Genomic DNA, 13844 nt, shown 5'->3' with positions numbered 1-13844 from the left:
TGCTAGTGCTTCTATCTCTGAACAAACACTCTTTCTCAATCATTGTCTCATCTTACCAGTCCAAAGTCTCTTGAAGCAGAGAAACAGTTTGGTATCTCAGAGAAACTTCAATCTATTTCTTGGCTCTACACTCATTCAAACCTGGAGCATTTTGGACTACAATAACATTAAATGGATGAAAGCCAACTCATCACGCTTTATAGTAAATACAAATATCTCAGTTTTTTATGATAAGACAGTTCCTAAAATGATTCCTAAGACCAAATATAATAAATAAATAAACAAACTGTATGGAAAATTAATACATTCTATTGCACCATTTTCTTCTAAAGTGCTAGCAGTGTTTTCTTGGTGGAATTAGCATATCCCTTAAAAAGTAACATAACTGCAAAGTACAAATGAACAGTGTACTAACTGTGACTAAATCTGTTCAGCCTTTAAAACACCGTTCAGTACAGGATAGACAGAAACTGAAACACATCTAGGCTGAATAAATAAACAGTTTGTTTACTGTGTTACGTCACATCTGGGCATAATAATGATGTTGTACACCTCGAATTGCACGTGTAGTGTTAGCCCAAACAGAACAATGGCCTTTGATCCATGAGAAAATGCTAGTTTACACAGGCAGAGATACACACATACCTTTTTAAGAACTCCGTGTCCGTTACTTGTTAATAAGTGCTTGTAGTTTTTTTGTTTGTTTGTTTTTTCTGGGCTGGTAGTTTCTTAAGGCATCAGTCTGCTGTCTTAGTAGTTGTGTAACATGATAACTGTTTGCAGCTCCAGCTAGGCATCGGTCATAGCAACCTGAGCCTAGAGCCTAGGCTACTAGTACAGGTGCAACTAGAATTGCCCTGATACATTATAGCGAACAGGAAGCAATCAAGCAATTAAATTTCCCCCCAAACAGTAATGTCAGATGAACACATAATTGGTACAAATATTTACATTGTTATGTATAACCATACATATCAAAAATAAATACATATAGCCTATTAATAAGTAGTGGGTAATGAATATGTTTCAGATGTACTTAGTTTTGTCACATAAAGTGTGATCTTTGAAATATTTGAAGACCCCAGTTTCCCCCCACCCTGCTACTTTGTGAGTCAAAAATTCTACAAAACATTGAAGGTTCTATATCACAAAACTAATGTGAGTGTTTAAATACTTGTATTATTAATCACGCAATTATTAAAATTATACACACGTTCGTTCTATCTTGAACGTTTAACTAGTTTTAACACGATTGGTGACTTTTATTTTGGCGTTGTCCTACTATGGATTTTCACGTGCTTCGTCACTACTAGTTGACCGAGGGAAAAGAAGGCATGAGGAAATACACTCGCGAGTATAGGTTTAAGGATGGTGTACATATGAAGAAAGGTAATAAATAAAAATAGTAGCGTGCCCTTTTTTGTAATTAGTTCTCACAAGAATATTTTGCGCAGCATACATGAAAACGTATGAAATCTTGCTTTCCTGATTATCTTACTAGCGTTAATTAACCGCTAGCTAACTTGCTATTCAAGTCATTGATAGCTGTCTTACATATTTACTCTGTAATGCAACTTGAAAGTCGCAACTTGAAACAAACAAAAAACACCCTCGAGGTATCCTTTACCATACTTTCTTATTTCTACAGTGTTGCGGGCAAGAAATGGACTTTTTGACTCTTTTTTGCATCTATGTGGTAGTTGTTCTCACCTGCATTGCTCTAGTTTGTAAGTACTCTGGGCAACAACAGACTCCTTTTGGGCGGCTGTACACCACCATCACCGAGGTAATACTCAAGTGTTGCACAGGGTGGCGCTGTACTATCAAATCTCAAGTTAACATTAAATGGATTTATGGAAAATAAAAGTTCAAGAATATTAGAATATTCAAATATTCCCACCTGGCAGAGTGCACATGAACCTTACAGTCCAAGTGATGGCCTTAAATTAACCACCACATCTGTGACCTTTTCAACTGACACCAGTTAGGTAATCTTAGTTCCTGTAATTTGCCTGATAGAGGAGGTAGAGCAGGGTGCTAGCAACACCAAGGTCATAGGTTCAATTCCTGTTGGGTACACATACTATCATACCATTAAACATGGGTACGTTGCTTTTCGATAAGGGCATCTGCCAAATGCCGAAAATGTAAATATGTAATCATGGCCAGGGCACGTGTGGTCGGTAACATAGCTCCAGAGCAGGGCTAGGGCTCAGCACTAAGCACACAGACCCACTACCGTTCACTTTAAAGCCTAGTAGAACTGGAAAGTTCATTATATTGACAAATTTTGGTGTGAAATTCCAGGGAATTCTTTGAGTAATTTCTGAACAATTTCCTAGGTGGTTTCACCATGGATTCCACAATGTATCCAAAGCATTTGCCGCAAGATTCTGCACAGACTGTTTCATCAGAGGTGAGAATTTCAGGAAAATCTCACCTCATTATTTATTCATTCCTTCCTGCATTCATGCATGTTGTACATTATATAATCCACATGTGCATAACTGCTGATTTACTAAGCACATGAGGTAATCCGGTTCAAAATCCCTTCAATTATAGGGCAGATTTTTTTCCTTTGTATGTGTTTGCGTTAGTGAATTCTTGCATTTATTTGCCAAGACTCATTTTCACAATTTTTTTGTAATATCCTGACTCTCTTGTAACATACCTGATTGCTGACCAGCTTCTCATTAGTTTCTCTTTTTATTTTCATATATTACATCATCATAAACATGGCCGTTTCTCCTCTGCAACAGAAATAACACCTTCATTTACTTGCACCTTATCCTTGAGGCTGCTGTGTATGGAGAATTCTCATACGAGGTCTTTGGGTTCTGTTTGGAAATGGACACCAGGTTGATTAATGTGTGTATTCCATATGCTCTCCTGGTTCTAAAATCCTGCTTCTTCTGCCTCTGTTGTCATAGCGATCCAGGTAAACAAAATAAATCCTACATTGTTTATCATAATACAAATTATTAGAGCTCAGTACAACTTTATTTGACTCTTCAGGTACACTAACAAAGGAAAACCACGGCGCGCTACTGAAGGTGTACCAATATGATGAGAAGTTGTTTCAAGAGGGAATTATGTGCCCAACATGTCAGCTAATGAAACCTGCCAGGTCTAAGCACTGTAGTAAGTATGACAGTATTGAAGAATGCTGCAGAAGGGTGAAGTCGTGTGAAAGCTCACCGACACTGGGTTTTATAGACCGGTTTTTGGACATTCCTGACAGCTTGCCACTTTGAGTCTAGTTGCTTTCAGATCACATTAATGAAACTTTCCGCTTCCTGGTAGCTCTTGTATTCTTTCTTGTGACACTAACTGGGAAAGGCATTTATTTTCCACAGAAGCTACTCCATGCACACTTGTTTGCGGTCCCTCACTGTCTTGTGCATATTTCTAATCTCTAAAACAAATGCATTCTTAAAATTATTGTTCTTGTGTGCAGGGCTCTGCAACCGATGTGTCCAGAGATTCGACCACCACTGCGTGTGGGTGAACAACTGCATTGGTGCTCAGAACACTAGATACTTCCTGCTTTATCTGCTAAGTGTGTGCGCCATGGCAGGTGATCTAGCTCTGCTGACAGCAGACATGCTGTTCCACGCTGTCCTGCGCTCTGGCCTCATGCAAACACACTACATTGATGAGCAGGGTCAGCAGCAGTCTGCAGGGCTGACCTTTGTCATACAGGTAGGCAGCCTTGGTGCACACAGTTGGATGAACACTACATGTAAAATGAAAAGTTCTCTGCTTTCTTCAAAAGGGGCTTGTTTGTAGATGCAGTAATTCCTTGCAACTTTAGCCAGATGTGGATGCAGTTTCACTAGTTTTTGCTCTCTCTGTGTAACCAAACATGCCATCAACTACCCTAAAAGCTATTTTCTCCAAGAATAGTAATAATAACAATAGTAGTATGTCCTCTTATCTGATCTTCCATATGTACAAGTGATGGCTCATACTGACCTTATTTACAGTAATACTTTATTTTATCTTTATTTTAAATCAGTAATTTTAGTAAGCTGGTAACAATTTAAAAGAAATCTCACCAAGTCTAAATCCATAAAACATTTTTTTGGACTCAAATAATAACACTAACATTATTGATCTCTAATAATAAATAAATCTTGGATTCTCTCTGCAGCACCTCTTCATGACGTTCCCAAGAATTGTCTTCATGCTTGGTTTCCTGATATTTGTTTTTTTCCTCCTGGTGGGATATTCCATGTTTCACTTTTATTTGGCACTGGTGAATCAGACTTCCAATGAATGGTTCAAACGGAAAGGTCACGGGTGCCAACACTGCCACCCTGTCTCTAGGCCTGAGTGCTTCACTGCCTACAACCCAGTACGAGGGTTTTATCATAGAGGATTCCTGAAAAATCTTGGGGAGGTCTTTTGGCCCTTAAACCCTATTCAGAAGAAAAACAATTAAGAGACACATCTTCACACTGTGTACACTTTTAAGAGACCCATTTTCACACTGTGTACTTTTTATACATCATCTTGTATTTTGTTTTGGTGGATGTTTTGTTTGAAATAAATATTTTATGCTGTTAACTAAACAAATGTTTGCTATTTATCCACACTATGGTAGGTGTTTTTAATTTTCTTGATTAATTATGTTAATCATATATGAATGCAAAATAACATTTTCTAACTTTTTTTTATATATTTCGCATATAAGTCACTGGTAAAAAGAAGTTTCTGTCGCTTTAAAGCGGTGCGGAAGCGGCTCGTATGGTAAGGGCAGGTCACTAGCTAGCTAAGCTATGCTGAAGACATGCGAATAAATTAAACGTTATAACCTACAAGACAAGCGTGACAGGGTTGAACGGCCGCCGATTAAAGATACGCCTGATCAGCCAGTAGCTTTGGACCGCGGCGAAGGACAAAAGCCCGCAGCTGGTGCTAATAACAAGGACAACCGGCAGGTTAAGAGAACCAGCGTTATTTGCCGATGGCCGTGTCCAAATGTGCCCGACTCAGCGGCGCCTCCATCGGGGACCTGCTCGACTCCGTGGACAGTGTGCTGTTCGACTGCGACGGCGTGATATGGCGAGGGGACCAAGCCATTCCTGGCGCCCCCGAAGTGATCAACTCACTGAAAAAGGGCGGCAAGCGTGTGTTTTTTGTCACCAACAACAGCACCAAGACCCGAAAAATGTATGCGGACAAACTGGGTAAACTAGGTTTCAATGCCCGTGAAGACGAAGTGTTCGGGACGGCTTACTGCTCGGCGGTGTACCTCAAAACGGTATGCAAACTCGACGGTAAGGTGTATCTAATTGGCAGTAACGCAATGAGGCAAGAACTGGAAACCATGGGAATCCAGGCGGTTGGTGTGGGTCCCGATCACATATCAGGAGTTCAGAATGACTGGGCAAATGTTCCGCTGGACCCAGAGGTGAAAGCCGTGCTGGTCGGGTTTGATGAACATTTTAGTTATGCCAAACTGAATCGAGCGCTGCAGTACCTCTGCAATCCGGAATGTCAGTTCGTCGGCACGAACACAGATACGAGACTTCCACTGGAAGGTGACAAAGCAGTTCCAGGTGACTCCACTAACTACTCCCATAACGAATATTTTGTTAACGATGCATTTTCAAAAATAATAAAACAGCATTTGTACACTGATGTCAAGACATAAACCTGCTTTTTTTCTTTCTTTTTTTTTAACCACAGGGACTGGTTGCCTTTTAAAAGCTGTTGAGACAGCAGCACAGCGTCAAGCTCAGGTGGTTGGGAAACCTAGCAGCTTCATGTTTAAATGTGTGGCCAGCCAGTTTGTCTTAGACCCTAACAAGTGTCTCATGGTTGGAGACAGACTGGACACTGACATCATGTTAGGCTCCAGCTGTGGCCTGAAGACTCTGCTGACCTTGACTGGGGTATCAACAATAGCTGATGTGGAAGCTCACCAAAGAAGTGGATGCCCAATTCGTCAAGAAATGGTGCCTGATTATTATGTTGATAGCATTGCAGAGATTTTACCTGCCCTACAAGGATAGGCATGTGTATTTATTAGGGTTTATCAGTCATCCTGCATGAAGAAAAAAGAAGCTAATGGAACAAATGGCACATTAACTTGATATTTACTGTTAAAAGGAGTGATTAATACAATAACAAAGAGGACTGTAAAATAGCTGGATATTTGCATATTTCCATACAACATGAGGCATTTCAATGAGAGTAATTTGCCGTAGACCGTGGTCATTGTATTAACAGTGTGAGCATGGGCTAGATTACACTAATAATTTGTTATATTAGATAAAAATGGCAGTTCTCCAATGTTTATTTTGAGAGGTGCAGTGTTTAACTTGTCAGTCTTTTTTTCCCCCCAAATATCTTTAATTATTTTTTTGCATGTTTGAATCAAGATATCAACACTTATACACAGAAATGTAATGGGAGCATGTGATGCATTTGCATATTCTGTTATGTATTTTAAAGAGCTCAGGTACTTTCAGTAGACTAGATTAATTGTTCTATGTTAATGGATTATACTACAGTTTCTGCTCAGAGATGTGTGTTACCCGGGCCAGTTACTTACACACATTACTTAAACATAAAGATTTTCTTTGCAGAGCTGAAAGAATGAAAAGGCATTCTAAATGACTGCAGTTTTATTTCATGTTCCTCATTAATTTTACCATAAGTTCTTCATGGAGTTGTTTCAGTTTTTATCTTGCCTCGAACAAATGAAGATGATGTCCTCTTGTGAAGATGAAATAAATATTAACAGAACCAAAATCACTGTGTACAGTGTCACAATATTCCAAGTTATTACATGTAATTAAGTTATCAGATGTTTCCGTGATTATTACAGTGCCTGAAATGAAAGTCACCTTGGGCAGTCAGCAGCTACAGGGCATGGATCCCTAAAATAACTGAGTCTTTGCGATGACAAGCCCTGTCCACAGAAAAAAAAAACCTGCTTCTCCCCTTTGTCTATTGTACAAGGTGGGGTAGTAGCCAGTGGGTTGGACAATCTGGTGTGTGACTGAATAGGGTGGGGAGTTGTTAAAGAATGGCACTGAGGTACTGGGTACGTATACAACAGCCTCTCTTGGTTAGTCCCAGTCATGAACACAGCCTGATGTGGAGAGGGGTAAGGCCAGGGACTGTGAGGCGAAGCAACTAGAGGCAGAATGGTGAGGTGTTGGAAATACTCAGAAACCAGTCTGGTGGCCCCACAATGCATGGTGAGATTTTATAAAGCTTTCTGATTGGTTCTTTCCTTGCAATTGGTTTGTGTCAACAAAGTTGCTTTAACTTTGAAATGTAACAGAATACAACAGGTCATGTGCTGACCCTTGCTTAATTGATGATTTGGTCCAGTTAATGAAAGGATTTTACATAGAGAATACCCACTGACAATGTAATATAGATCAAAAATGTCCATTTGCCTTACAGGAATTGTGGGCCACTCAGTGTTGAAACATCTCAGGACAGTATTGTTTGGGTGTACACTTATATTTATGTGCTTGTTTGTGGTTTTGTCTTAGTACTGTGGCACCACAAGCCACTCCAGGTTTCCTGCCAGGGTGTTCTGGAGCAGCCTTGCTGCCATACTGCTCATTGTTACCATTGCCTTCATTGTCATTGGGAAGTTAGCACTCCAGTCAGATACACAGGTAAGAATCATGGTATCTAGTTCCAATTAGCACCATTTTCAAATTATAGTAAGCTTACAGTAAAATGGTTATATGTGAAATTACTGAGTGTGATGATTAATAGTTCCTACTGGGCAATAAGCAAACGTACGATTATTAGGAGTAATTAGACTAATTATGTTCTGGAAATTACAGCTGTATAGCAAACCAAATTTCATATTTAGAATTGTATGATTTCAAACCATTAAGTCAATTTGGTGGGGATGGAGACCAAAACAAACAAACATGCAAAAGATCAAGCTTTCCCAAACAGTCTTCGTTGCAGGTTGTCCGAATCACAGCTCCTGACCATCCTGCTGCTCTGATAAACCAGTCTGCATTAGTGGACAAACACAACAACATAGTGACTTATTATGTGACCTCTCAAGCCAACCACACCTCTACTGTACTTTTTGACATTAAACATGTAAGATTCTCCTATTTTTATCTGTAATGGAATTATGCAGTTTTTTTTTCTACAGAAACTATTCAGTCATATCTCTCATTCAGGGCCTCGTATGCTATAAACCAGACAACCAAGAGACCTGCCTTCTTCGTCAAATGGAGATGACAGATTATGAAAACATGCACATTCTCCTGAATGAGTCAGAACAACAGGTAACAACTTTCAAATAATATTGTCTCAAAAGGCTATCCTCCTCGTGAAAGATAACATAAAATCCTTTTCTGTACTTTGGCATTTTAGCTGAGGTGTTCCTGAAACATGACATGACCTCATAGGGAGATCAGCAGAAGGCCTGTGCCCTTGTCCAAGTGCTACTGCTTGCAGGTTGACTGACGCTTGAACAAAGCAGCCACCCCACCGCTCCGGACCCGATTAGGGAGCTCTTTTGGCTGCTTTCTCTTCTGTGACTCCAGAAAAGGAGTAATGGACCGCATAGGGTTCAGGCAAGCTTGGTCTAACTGGACTTGAATTCCTTAGCACATCTGATCCGCCCTCCAACGATCCCATTACAGAATGGGACCACAGAGTGCACAATGGACACTCTGTTGGTTTTTTCCTGTTCCAAGTCCCTACTGGGCAGAAAGCTAGCCCTTCCGTTAACAGGGCCGAGACCTGCGCAGCACACACTTCTCTTGGCAGTAAGCAAGGTGTTTCTGTGCTGGGTTAAGATCCTGCTGAGAATGGATGAGTTGTTATTGTTGACATAGAGTGCATCATGGTCCAGGTCGAAATCTTGGCATGAGGTTGTTTTTTTTTTCCTCTTCTAAATGTTTTGGCATTATTGAACTTAATTTAGGGCATTAACAAACTATGGGTAATTCAGTCTCCTCCCCAAAAGAGAACATTCCATTCAAGATTTTTTGCCAAAATACATTTATATGCACAAGCCGTTGACAGACATATAGACTGTTTTTTGTATGCTTACTGAAGCAATACACTATGAACATAAGAGTCTGTCTGATCTCTCAGTAAATGTTGTAATTATAAACTCTTTCTATGTTGAATGAAAACAACACAAAAAATTAATCTGAATGGCACCAAGCAGCCACAATTCCTTACACACCACAATAAAACACTGTATGTTTCTTTCAGGCTCAGGTGTGGCTGCTACATAACGAGACCCAAAGACACAAAGAGTTTTTGGGCGTTTTAGGAGGCAGCCGCGTAGATGCCTCAACTCTACAGAAACCACTGCAGGCTCTCTGCCATCAGAGACCCGTGTACTGGACCAGGAGATCTAACAGTAAGACAACCCTTACAAATGCACCCTATACTAAATGCAAATGGTTTCTTTATTGTATTTTGATAGCCTCACAAAGCGTAGTTTATAACAAAATATTCCTTTTGATAATTTTGTTTACATTGCTTAGACATCATAAAGACCAAATATGGTATTCAGAAGTCAGGTATTGCACAAGTCAAGTAAATTGACATGATGGGGAGCTCTTTAGAGCAATAGATGGCCAAGAAACACAATCCAGCACTCCAGTCGTGACCTTTTCTGGAGGCATAATGAGAAATGGGAACAAGACTTCAGCTAATGCAGTGATTTTGTGATTTATATCAGCACTCAGCGTTCCACCACACTCACCTGGGCTTCTCACACCACCCCGCAGGTCCCAAAGAAAGGCTCATTTACTTCTGCATCGACATCTGCTTCCCGAGCAACATCTGCGTGTCTGTGTGTTTCTACTACCTGCCAGAGTGAGGCTCCTTCCTGAGAGCGCGTGAGCGCACTCACGCCATGCCAGATCTGCAACTAAAAGCAACTAAAGGAAGCCACGCCCTAAACCCAGTTACAGACCATTGCTCAAACACAACCATAGAGCAAACAGAATCCTTGTAACCTACAATGTCCTACTCATCACCCTTCTCCTCTGTAAACCATCCCCCTGTCGTTTCAAAATTACTCACCTGTAAGACTCATTGCTGCTAGTATTTCTTGTAACCTGATGCAGATGAGTAACTGCAAGCACTGCTGGTCTATAATAAAGCACCATTATATCAGGTGAACCATTCGTCTGAACAAAGAACACAAACATGTTTTAGGAATATAATAATGATTTGGGGCTAAAATCTTCCAGTATAATAAAACAATAACATTTTACAGATGTACATTTTACTTAAAAATGTGCAGTTATAAACAGATATGTAGGGGACCTCTAGAGCAGTATTAGTGGAGAAGGCCAATAAAATATCAAAATACGGGGCATTTAAAAACTGTGATGCCCTTTCTCTTTAGAGCAACTTCAGTCCACTCCAGTTCAGTGCTATGCTACACATTTTAATTAATTTAAATTTAATTTTAATTAAAAATGGTAATGCTTCACTGATTTAACCTTCCCTTAGGTTAATGGTGAATTTTTCTACTGCTTAAATATTTTAAAAATCAAGTACTTTTAGGATTTTGATATATAAGTTCAAATGTGTATTATACCTTTAAATCTTTCTATTTCATTTTAGAAATGCTTACATGTCTTAACATGATAGAAACGGCTGCAAAATTAATTGTACATAACTAATTATGTGACTATACTAATTATCACCCCAGGGCCACACTTAATGCAACACATACAGCAGGATCCTTACTGAACCAGACACCATTAGTTGTGAAATTCTGTACATCATAAATGACTAAGATGAATCATAGCATTTTCCACGGAGAGCCCTTGTGTGTGCTATGCAATGTCTTCTCAGAATAGTTCAGACATGGTCTGATGAGTCACTTTTGTTCATGTCGAATGTTGACTCATTCACACAGATGGCATATTGTCATTAAAATATACAACATGTCATTGAGAATGATAGAATTATCACCTCTGTCACAATCTTGATGCCATACTTACAAGTGCAATCTCCGTAATAACCATTGTCTAACATCAGAGGTCATGATGGTTGAGGCAATGAAAAATGCAAGGACTTAGTGATAGGTGTAGCTTTAAATAGGTCATGTTCAATAGTTCTGTTGGTAATTGTGTAATGCGAGGCTGCCGGGCTAGATGGCAGCAGACCGAGTTAGCCGAGCACACTGTCATTGAAGGCCAAACACACCACAGCCTTCTGGTGACCGCTGTACTCCCGTTTGATTTCCCCGCTCTCCACACACCACAGACGTGCCAGGTTATCTGAAGAGGCTGGAAACCAAGGGATTTTTAAAATGAAAGACACATCATTAATGATCTAAAGATATAGAAGTGATTTCTTGTAAAAGACACAAAAAAGGTAATACAAAAGATAAAGGACTTTTTGTGCTCAGATCAAATAAGATTCTATATGTTTTCCCCCCGCTGACAACAGATCCCTCAAAAGCCATCAAAGATATGAGGTCCACTCTAATCAAAGAACTTGACTACAGTGAAAAACAGGCCAGATTTGACAATGCTACTCAGACACAATATTCGATGAACTGTGCTGGTTCACTGCCTTGCTACAGTATAGGCCTTTACCCTACCTTATGTTCACAATTATTATGGATTTTATTATGGATTCCTTCAATGAATCATTGTCAGGTATTTACATATTCAGCAACATACCTCAGAGTATTTAGATCTATTTAATAATCTATTTAGTAAGTAGATTAATTAGTTTCTTTAGAATGTGGGGGTGAAGCAAAGGTGGTATTTTCGCAAGATAAGACATCTGAGATTTACCCTTCCAATTTCTGCTCCACATGCTCACCTGTGACGATGTACTGGGAGTCTCCAGAGAACGCACAGTCCCACATCCAGCCGCGGGATGTCTCACCAGGGTTGTTGCTCTTAATGCTCAGCTCTGTCATCAGTGAGAAGTTGGAGGTTCTCCAGATCTTACATGTCTGGTCGGCAGAGCAGGTGGCCAGCAATCTATAAGGGAATCATTATCAAAATATATAGGTGACAACTATTATCTAGTATGAAACACATAGTAATAGTTGGCCTACTTGTGTCAGTGGAAACAACCACATGATTTTTAAAATTATTAATTTACGATCAACTTACGTGGAGTCAGGACTAAATTTGCAGCGCAAAGAATAGCGCTTGTGAGCAGGAATTTTTGTCTTGGGAATAAGCTGTGTCACCTCATCACCGATTCCTCCGGCCAAATTCCAGACATAACAGTTACCCTGTGCAAGAAAAAAACAAAACACTATGCATTCAAACAGTGGCCCAGTCACCTATTTTCAGACTACTTAAGTGCAAATGAAAGGGAAGAAATTGCGATGTGATACAGAGCAAGTGGAAGAATTCTACTTACTGAGCTATTGACAGCAGCCATGTAGCTAGCATCAGGATCAATGTGCACAGAGTTCACAGAAACCTCTGGTTCTGGGATGAGCTGCTCATTATGGTCTGTTTTAAGATCCCAGATGTGGATCACACCACTTTGATCCCCAACAAATAATTCAGCCTTACAGAAGGAAGAAATGAGAAAAACCCTTTAACTCCCTCTAGAGGAAGGAGTTAAAAAAAAAAAAGGGCATCAAATCTGCAACCACAGGAATTTTATTAATAGAAGCATGAAGTGCAGTAAAAACACTCTTACTTGGTTGGGATGGAGACACACACAGTTTATTGGTGCATTGACCTGGAAGATCCTCTGACACTGCAGATTTCTGGACCTGAATACAAGAAAGTTTACATTATTTCTGAAGTCTAAACTTTCCTAGAAACATTTTTCCCATAATATTATGGGAATGATTTAACACCTCAGATCCCAGATGCGTGCCATGCAGTCCTCTCCTCCAGTGTACATCCATCTCCCATCTTCATGGAAGCCCACGGATGTAATATTTTTGCTAACACCATCATAGTTGATCACTGGGTTTGGATTGTTTGAATTTAGGTCATACATGCGTATGTGCTGATAACCTGAAAACAGAAAAAGGAAAAACTAAAAATAATTGAAGAAAAAGAGTAAAAACTAATAATAAATGTATATTTATCTGTGTACATACCAGCTGCTGCGATCATGCTCCTGTCAGGTGTTACTTCTAAAGAATTCACCTGCTGATGTTTGAGTTAAGTCATCCTTTGCTTAGTAAGCAACTGTTCATTTTTTTGTTTGCTACTGTTAAAAGTACATTGTACAGTAGCTGTACACTTCAAGGGATTTGGTATGCACATTGTTATACACAGACGCAGTGCACACCGACATTTCTCAACTAAAAGGATACAGAGTCCTGATGCTGAACAGTTCTTGTGCAAATGCCACTGTGTGCCTGCCAGAATCGCACAGTGTGGTCATATCCAGCAGTGGCAAGGATCACTGGATCACTTCCAACTGTGCCTTGGTTTACATTCATGGTTAACTTTCTAGGGCTCGCCCCAGTTTTCACCTATAAAAAAATGGAAAACACAATATCTCTAAATGTGCAAAAGCCACATCTCTTCTAGATAATTTTAGTATCTTATCTAGTAGTACCAGTAGAGTTTACTCGCTACTGTAGACGATAGGTAGCTATCCTAGCTGTCTAGATCATAAAGTGAATTAGCTACCTAGCTAACTAACTTGCTAGCCAGCAGCCATAGCTAGTCCTAAATGTCAGACTCGTCAAACCATATCAACAAACGTAGATATAAAGTCTTGCTTACCTATCAAAAGACGCACGACTAATCTAAATAAATAATATAACGAGAATTTTGAAATATTAAGAGCTACTCATATAATTTACAAGAGACATTTACAGCCGGATAGCATTACCAAATACTACCCCACTGAAACACGTTAAACGTTCA

General features: G+C 39.7%; 4 protein-coding genes across 9 annotated transcripts; 3 read left to right on the top strand and 1 right to left on the bottom strand.

Annotated features, from left to right (window-relative positions):
• Positions 1-1301: 1301 nt before the first annotated feature.
• On the top strand, positions 1302-4567 carry zdhhc4 (zDHHC palmitoyltransferase 4). Of its 2 annotated transcripts, XM_027006072.3 has the most exons (7): positions 1302-1389; positions 1649-1786; positions 2343-2416; positions 2760-2938; positions 3016-3141; positions 3458-3702; positions 4154-4567. In XM_027006072.3, exons 2-7 carry the CDS (start codon positions 1664-1666, stop codon positions 4442-4444), a joined length of 1038 nt encoding a protein of 345 aa, XP_026861873.2. In that variant the 5' UTR covers positions 1302-1389; positions 1649-1663; the 3' UTR covers positions 4445-4567. The 2 variants fall into 2 exon arrangements, with proteins under 2 accessions (XP_026861873.2, XP_026861874.2); XM_027006073.3 differs by lacking the exon at positions 1302-1389 and having other exon boundaries at positions 1650-1786; positions 2797-2938.
• Positions 4568-4737: 170 nt separating this feature from the next.
• Positions 4738-6762, top strand: pgp (phosphoglycolate phosphatase). The gene is made up of 2 exons (XM_027006059.3): positions 4738-5564; positions 5695-6762. The coding sequence occupies exons 1-2, from the start codon at positions 4970-4972 to the stop codon at positions 6018-6020; spliced, it is 921 nt and encodes a 306-aa protein (XP_026861860.2). The 5' UTR covers positions 4738-4969; the 3' UTR covers positions 6021-6762.
• mlst8 (MTOR associated protein, LST8 homolog (S. cerevisiae)) lies at positions 6744-13841 on the bottom strand. Of its 5 annotated transcripts, none has more exons than XR_014117217.1 (11): positions 13701-13841; positions 13283-13444; positions 13064-13115; positions 12815-12977; positions 12652-12727; positions 12364-12516; positions 12108-12232; positions 11809-11972; positions 11182-11264; positions 9722-10151; positions 6744-9631 (listed from the first exon to the last, which is right to left on the bottom strand). XR_014117217.1 is itself a non-coding variant. In XM_027006057.3 (11 exons), exons 2-10 carry the CDS (start codon positions 13409-13411, stop codon positions 10063-10065), a joined length of 996 nt encoding a protein of 331 aa, XP_026861858.1. In that variant the 5' UTR covers positions 13412-13444; positions 13701-13841; the 3' UTR covers positions 6744-7999; positions 10045-10062. The 5 variants fall into 5 exon arrangements, 3 of the variants coding, with proteins under 3 accessions (XP_026861858.1, XP_026861856.2, XP_026861859.1); XR_014117218.1 differs by having other exon boundaries at positions 6744-7999; XM_027006057.3 differs by having other exon boundaries at positions 6744-7999; positions 10045-10113.
• Positions 7077-9884, top strand: bricd5 (BRICHOS domain containing 5). The gene is made up of 6 exons (XM_027006060.3): positions 7077-7214; positions 7518-7646; positions 7939-8091; positions 8175-8282; positions 9223-9373; positions 9747-9884. Exons 1-6 carry the CDS (start codon positions 7161-7163, stop codon positions 9836-9838), a joined length of 687 nt encoding a protein of 228 aa, XP_026861861.2. The 5' UTR covers positions 7077-7160; the 3' UTR covers positions 9839-9884.
• Positions 13842-13844: the final 3 nt, after the last annotated feature.

This window comes from Electrophorus electricus, chromosome 15, assembly GCF_041902795.1.
Source record: "Electrophorus electricus isolate QZ-2024a chromosome 15, ASM4190279v1, whole genome shotgun sequence".
Classification (NCBI taxonomy): Eukaryota; Metazoa; Chordata; class Actinopteri; order Gymnotiformes; family Gymnotidae; genus Electrophorus; species Electrophorus electricus.
This window is presented reverse-complemented; position numbering and strand designations above follow the sequence as displayed.

What these genes read in the sequence shown, in the direction of transcription:
- pgp (XM_027006059.3), top strand. Translation starts at nt 4,970, where the DNA reads ATGGCCGTGTCCAAATGTGCCCGACTCAGCGGCGCCTCCATCGGGGAC. An exon ending in AGGTGACAAAGCAGTTCCAG is followed by an intron (nt 5,565 to 5,694) that starts GTGACTCCACTA and finishes TTTTAACCACAG; the next exon opens with GGACTGGTTGCCTTTTAAAA.
- bricd5 (XM_027006060.3), top strand. Translation starts at nt 7,161, where the DNA reads ATGGTGAGGTGTTGGAAATACTCAGAAACCAGTCTGGTGGCCCCACAA. An exon ending in CACTCCAGTCAGATACACAG is followed by an intron (nt 7,647 to 7,938) that starts GTAAGAATCATG and finishes TTTCCCAAACAG; the next exon opens with TCTTCGTTGCAGGTTGTCCG. An exon ending in TGAATGAGTCAGAACAACAG is followed by an intron (nt 8,283 to 9,222) that starts GTAACAACTTTC and finishes TGTTTCTTTCAG; the next exon opens with GCTCAGGTGTGGCTGCTACA.
- zdhhc4 (XM_027006072.3), top strand. Translation starts at nt 1,664, where the DNA reads ATGGACTTTTTGACTCTTTTTTGCATCTATGTGGTAGTTGTTCTCACC. An exon ending in TGTACACCACCATCACCGAG is followed by an intron (nt 1,787 to 2,342) that starts GTAATACTCAAG and finishes ACAATTTCCTAG; the next exon opens with GTGGTTTCACCATGGATTCC. An exon ending in GGCTGACCTTTGTCATACAG is followed by an intron (nt 3,703 to 4,153) that starts GTAGGCAGCCTT and finishes TTCTCTCTGCAG; the next exon opens with CACCTCTTCATGACGTTCCC.
- mlst8 (XM_027006055.3), bottom strand. Translation starts at nt 13,411, where the DNA reads ATGAATGTAAACCAAGGCACAGTTGGAAGTGATCCAGTGATCCTTGCC. An exon ending in TGTGTCTCCATCCCAACCAA is followed by an intron (nt 12,517 to 12,651) that starts GTAAGAGTGTTT and finishes TCCTTCTGTAAG; the next exon opens with GCTGAATTATTTGTTGGGGA. An exon ending in GCGGTCACCAGAAGGCTGTG is followed by an intron (nt 10,152 to 11,181) that starts GTGTGTTTGGCC and finishes TTCTTTGTTCAG; the next exon opens with ACGAATGGTTCACCTGATAT.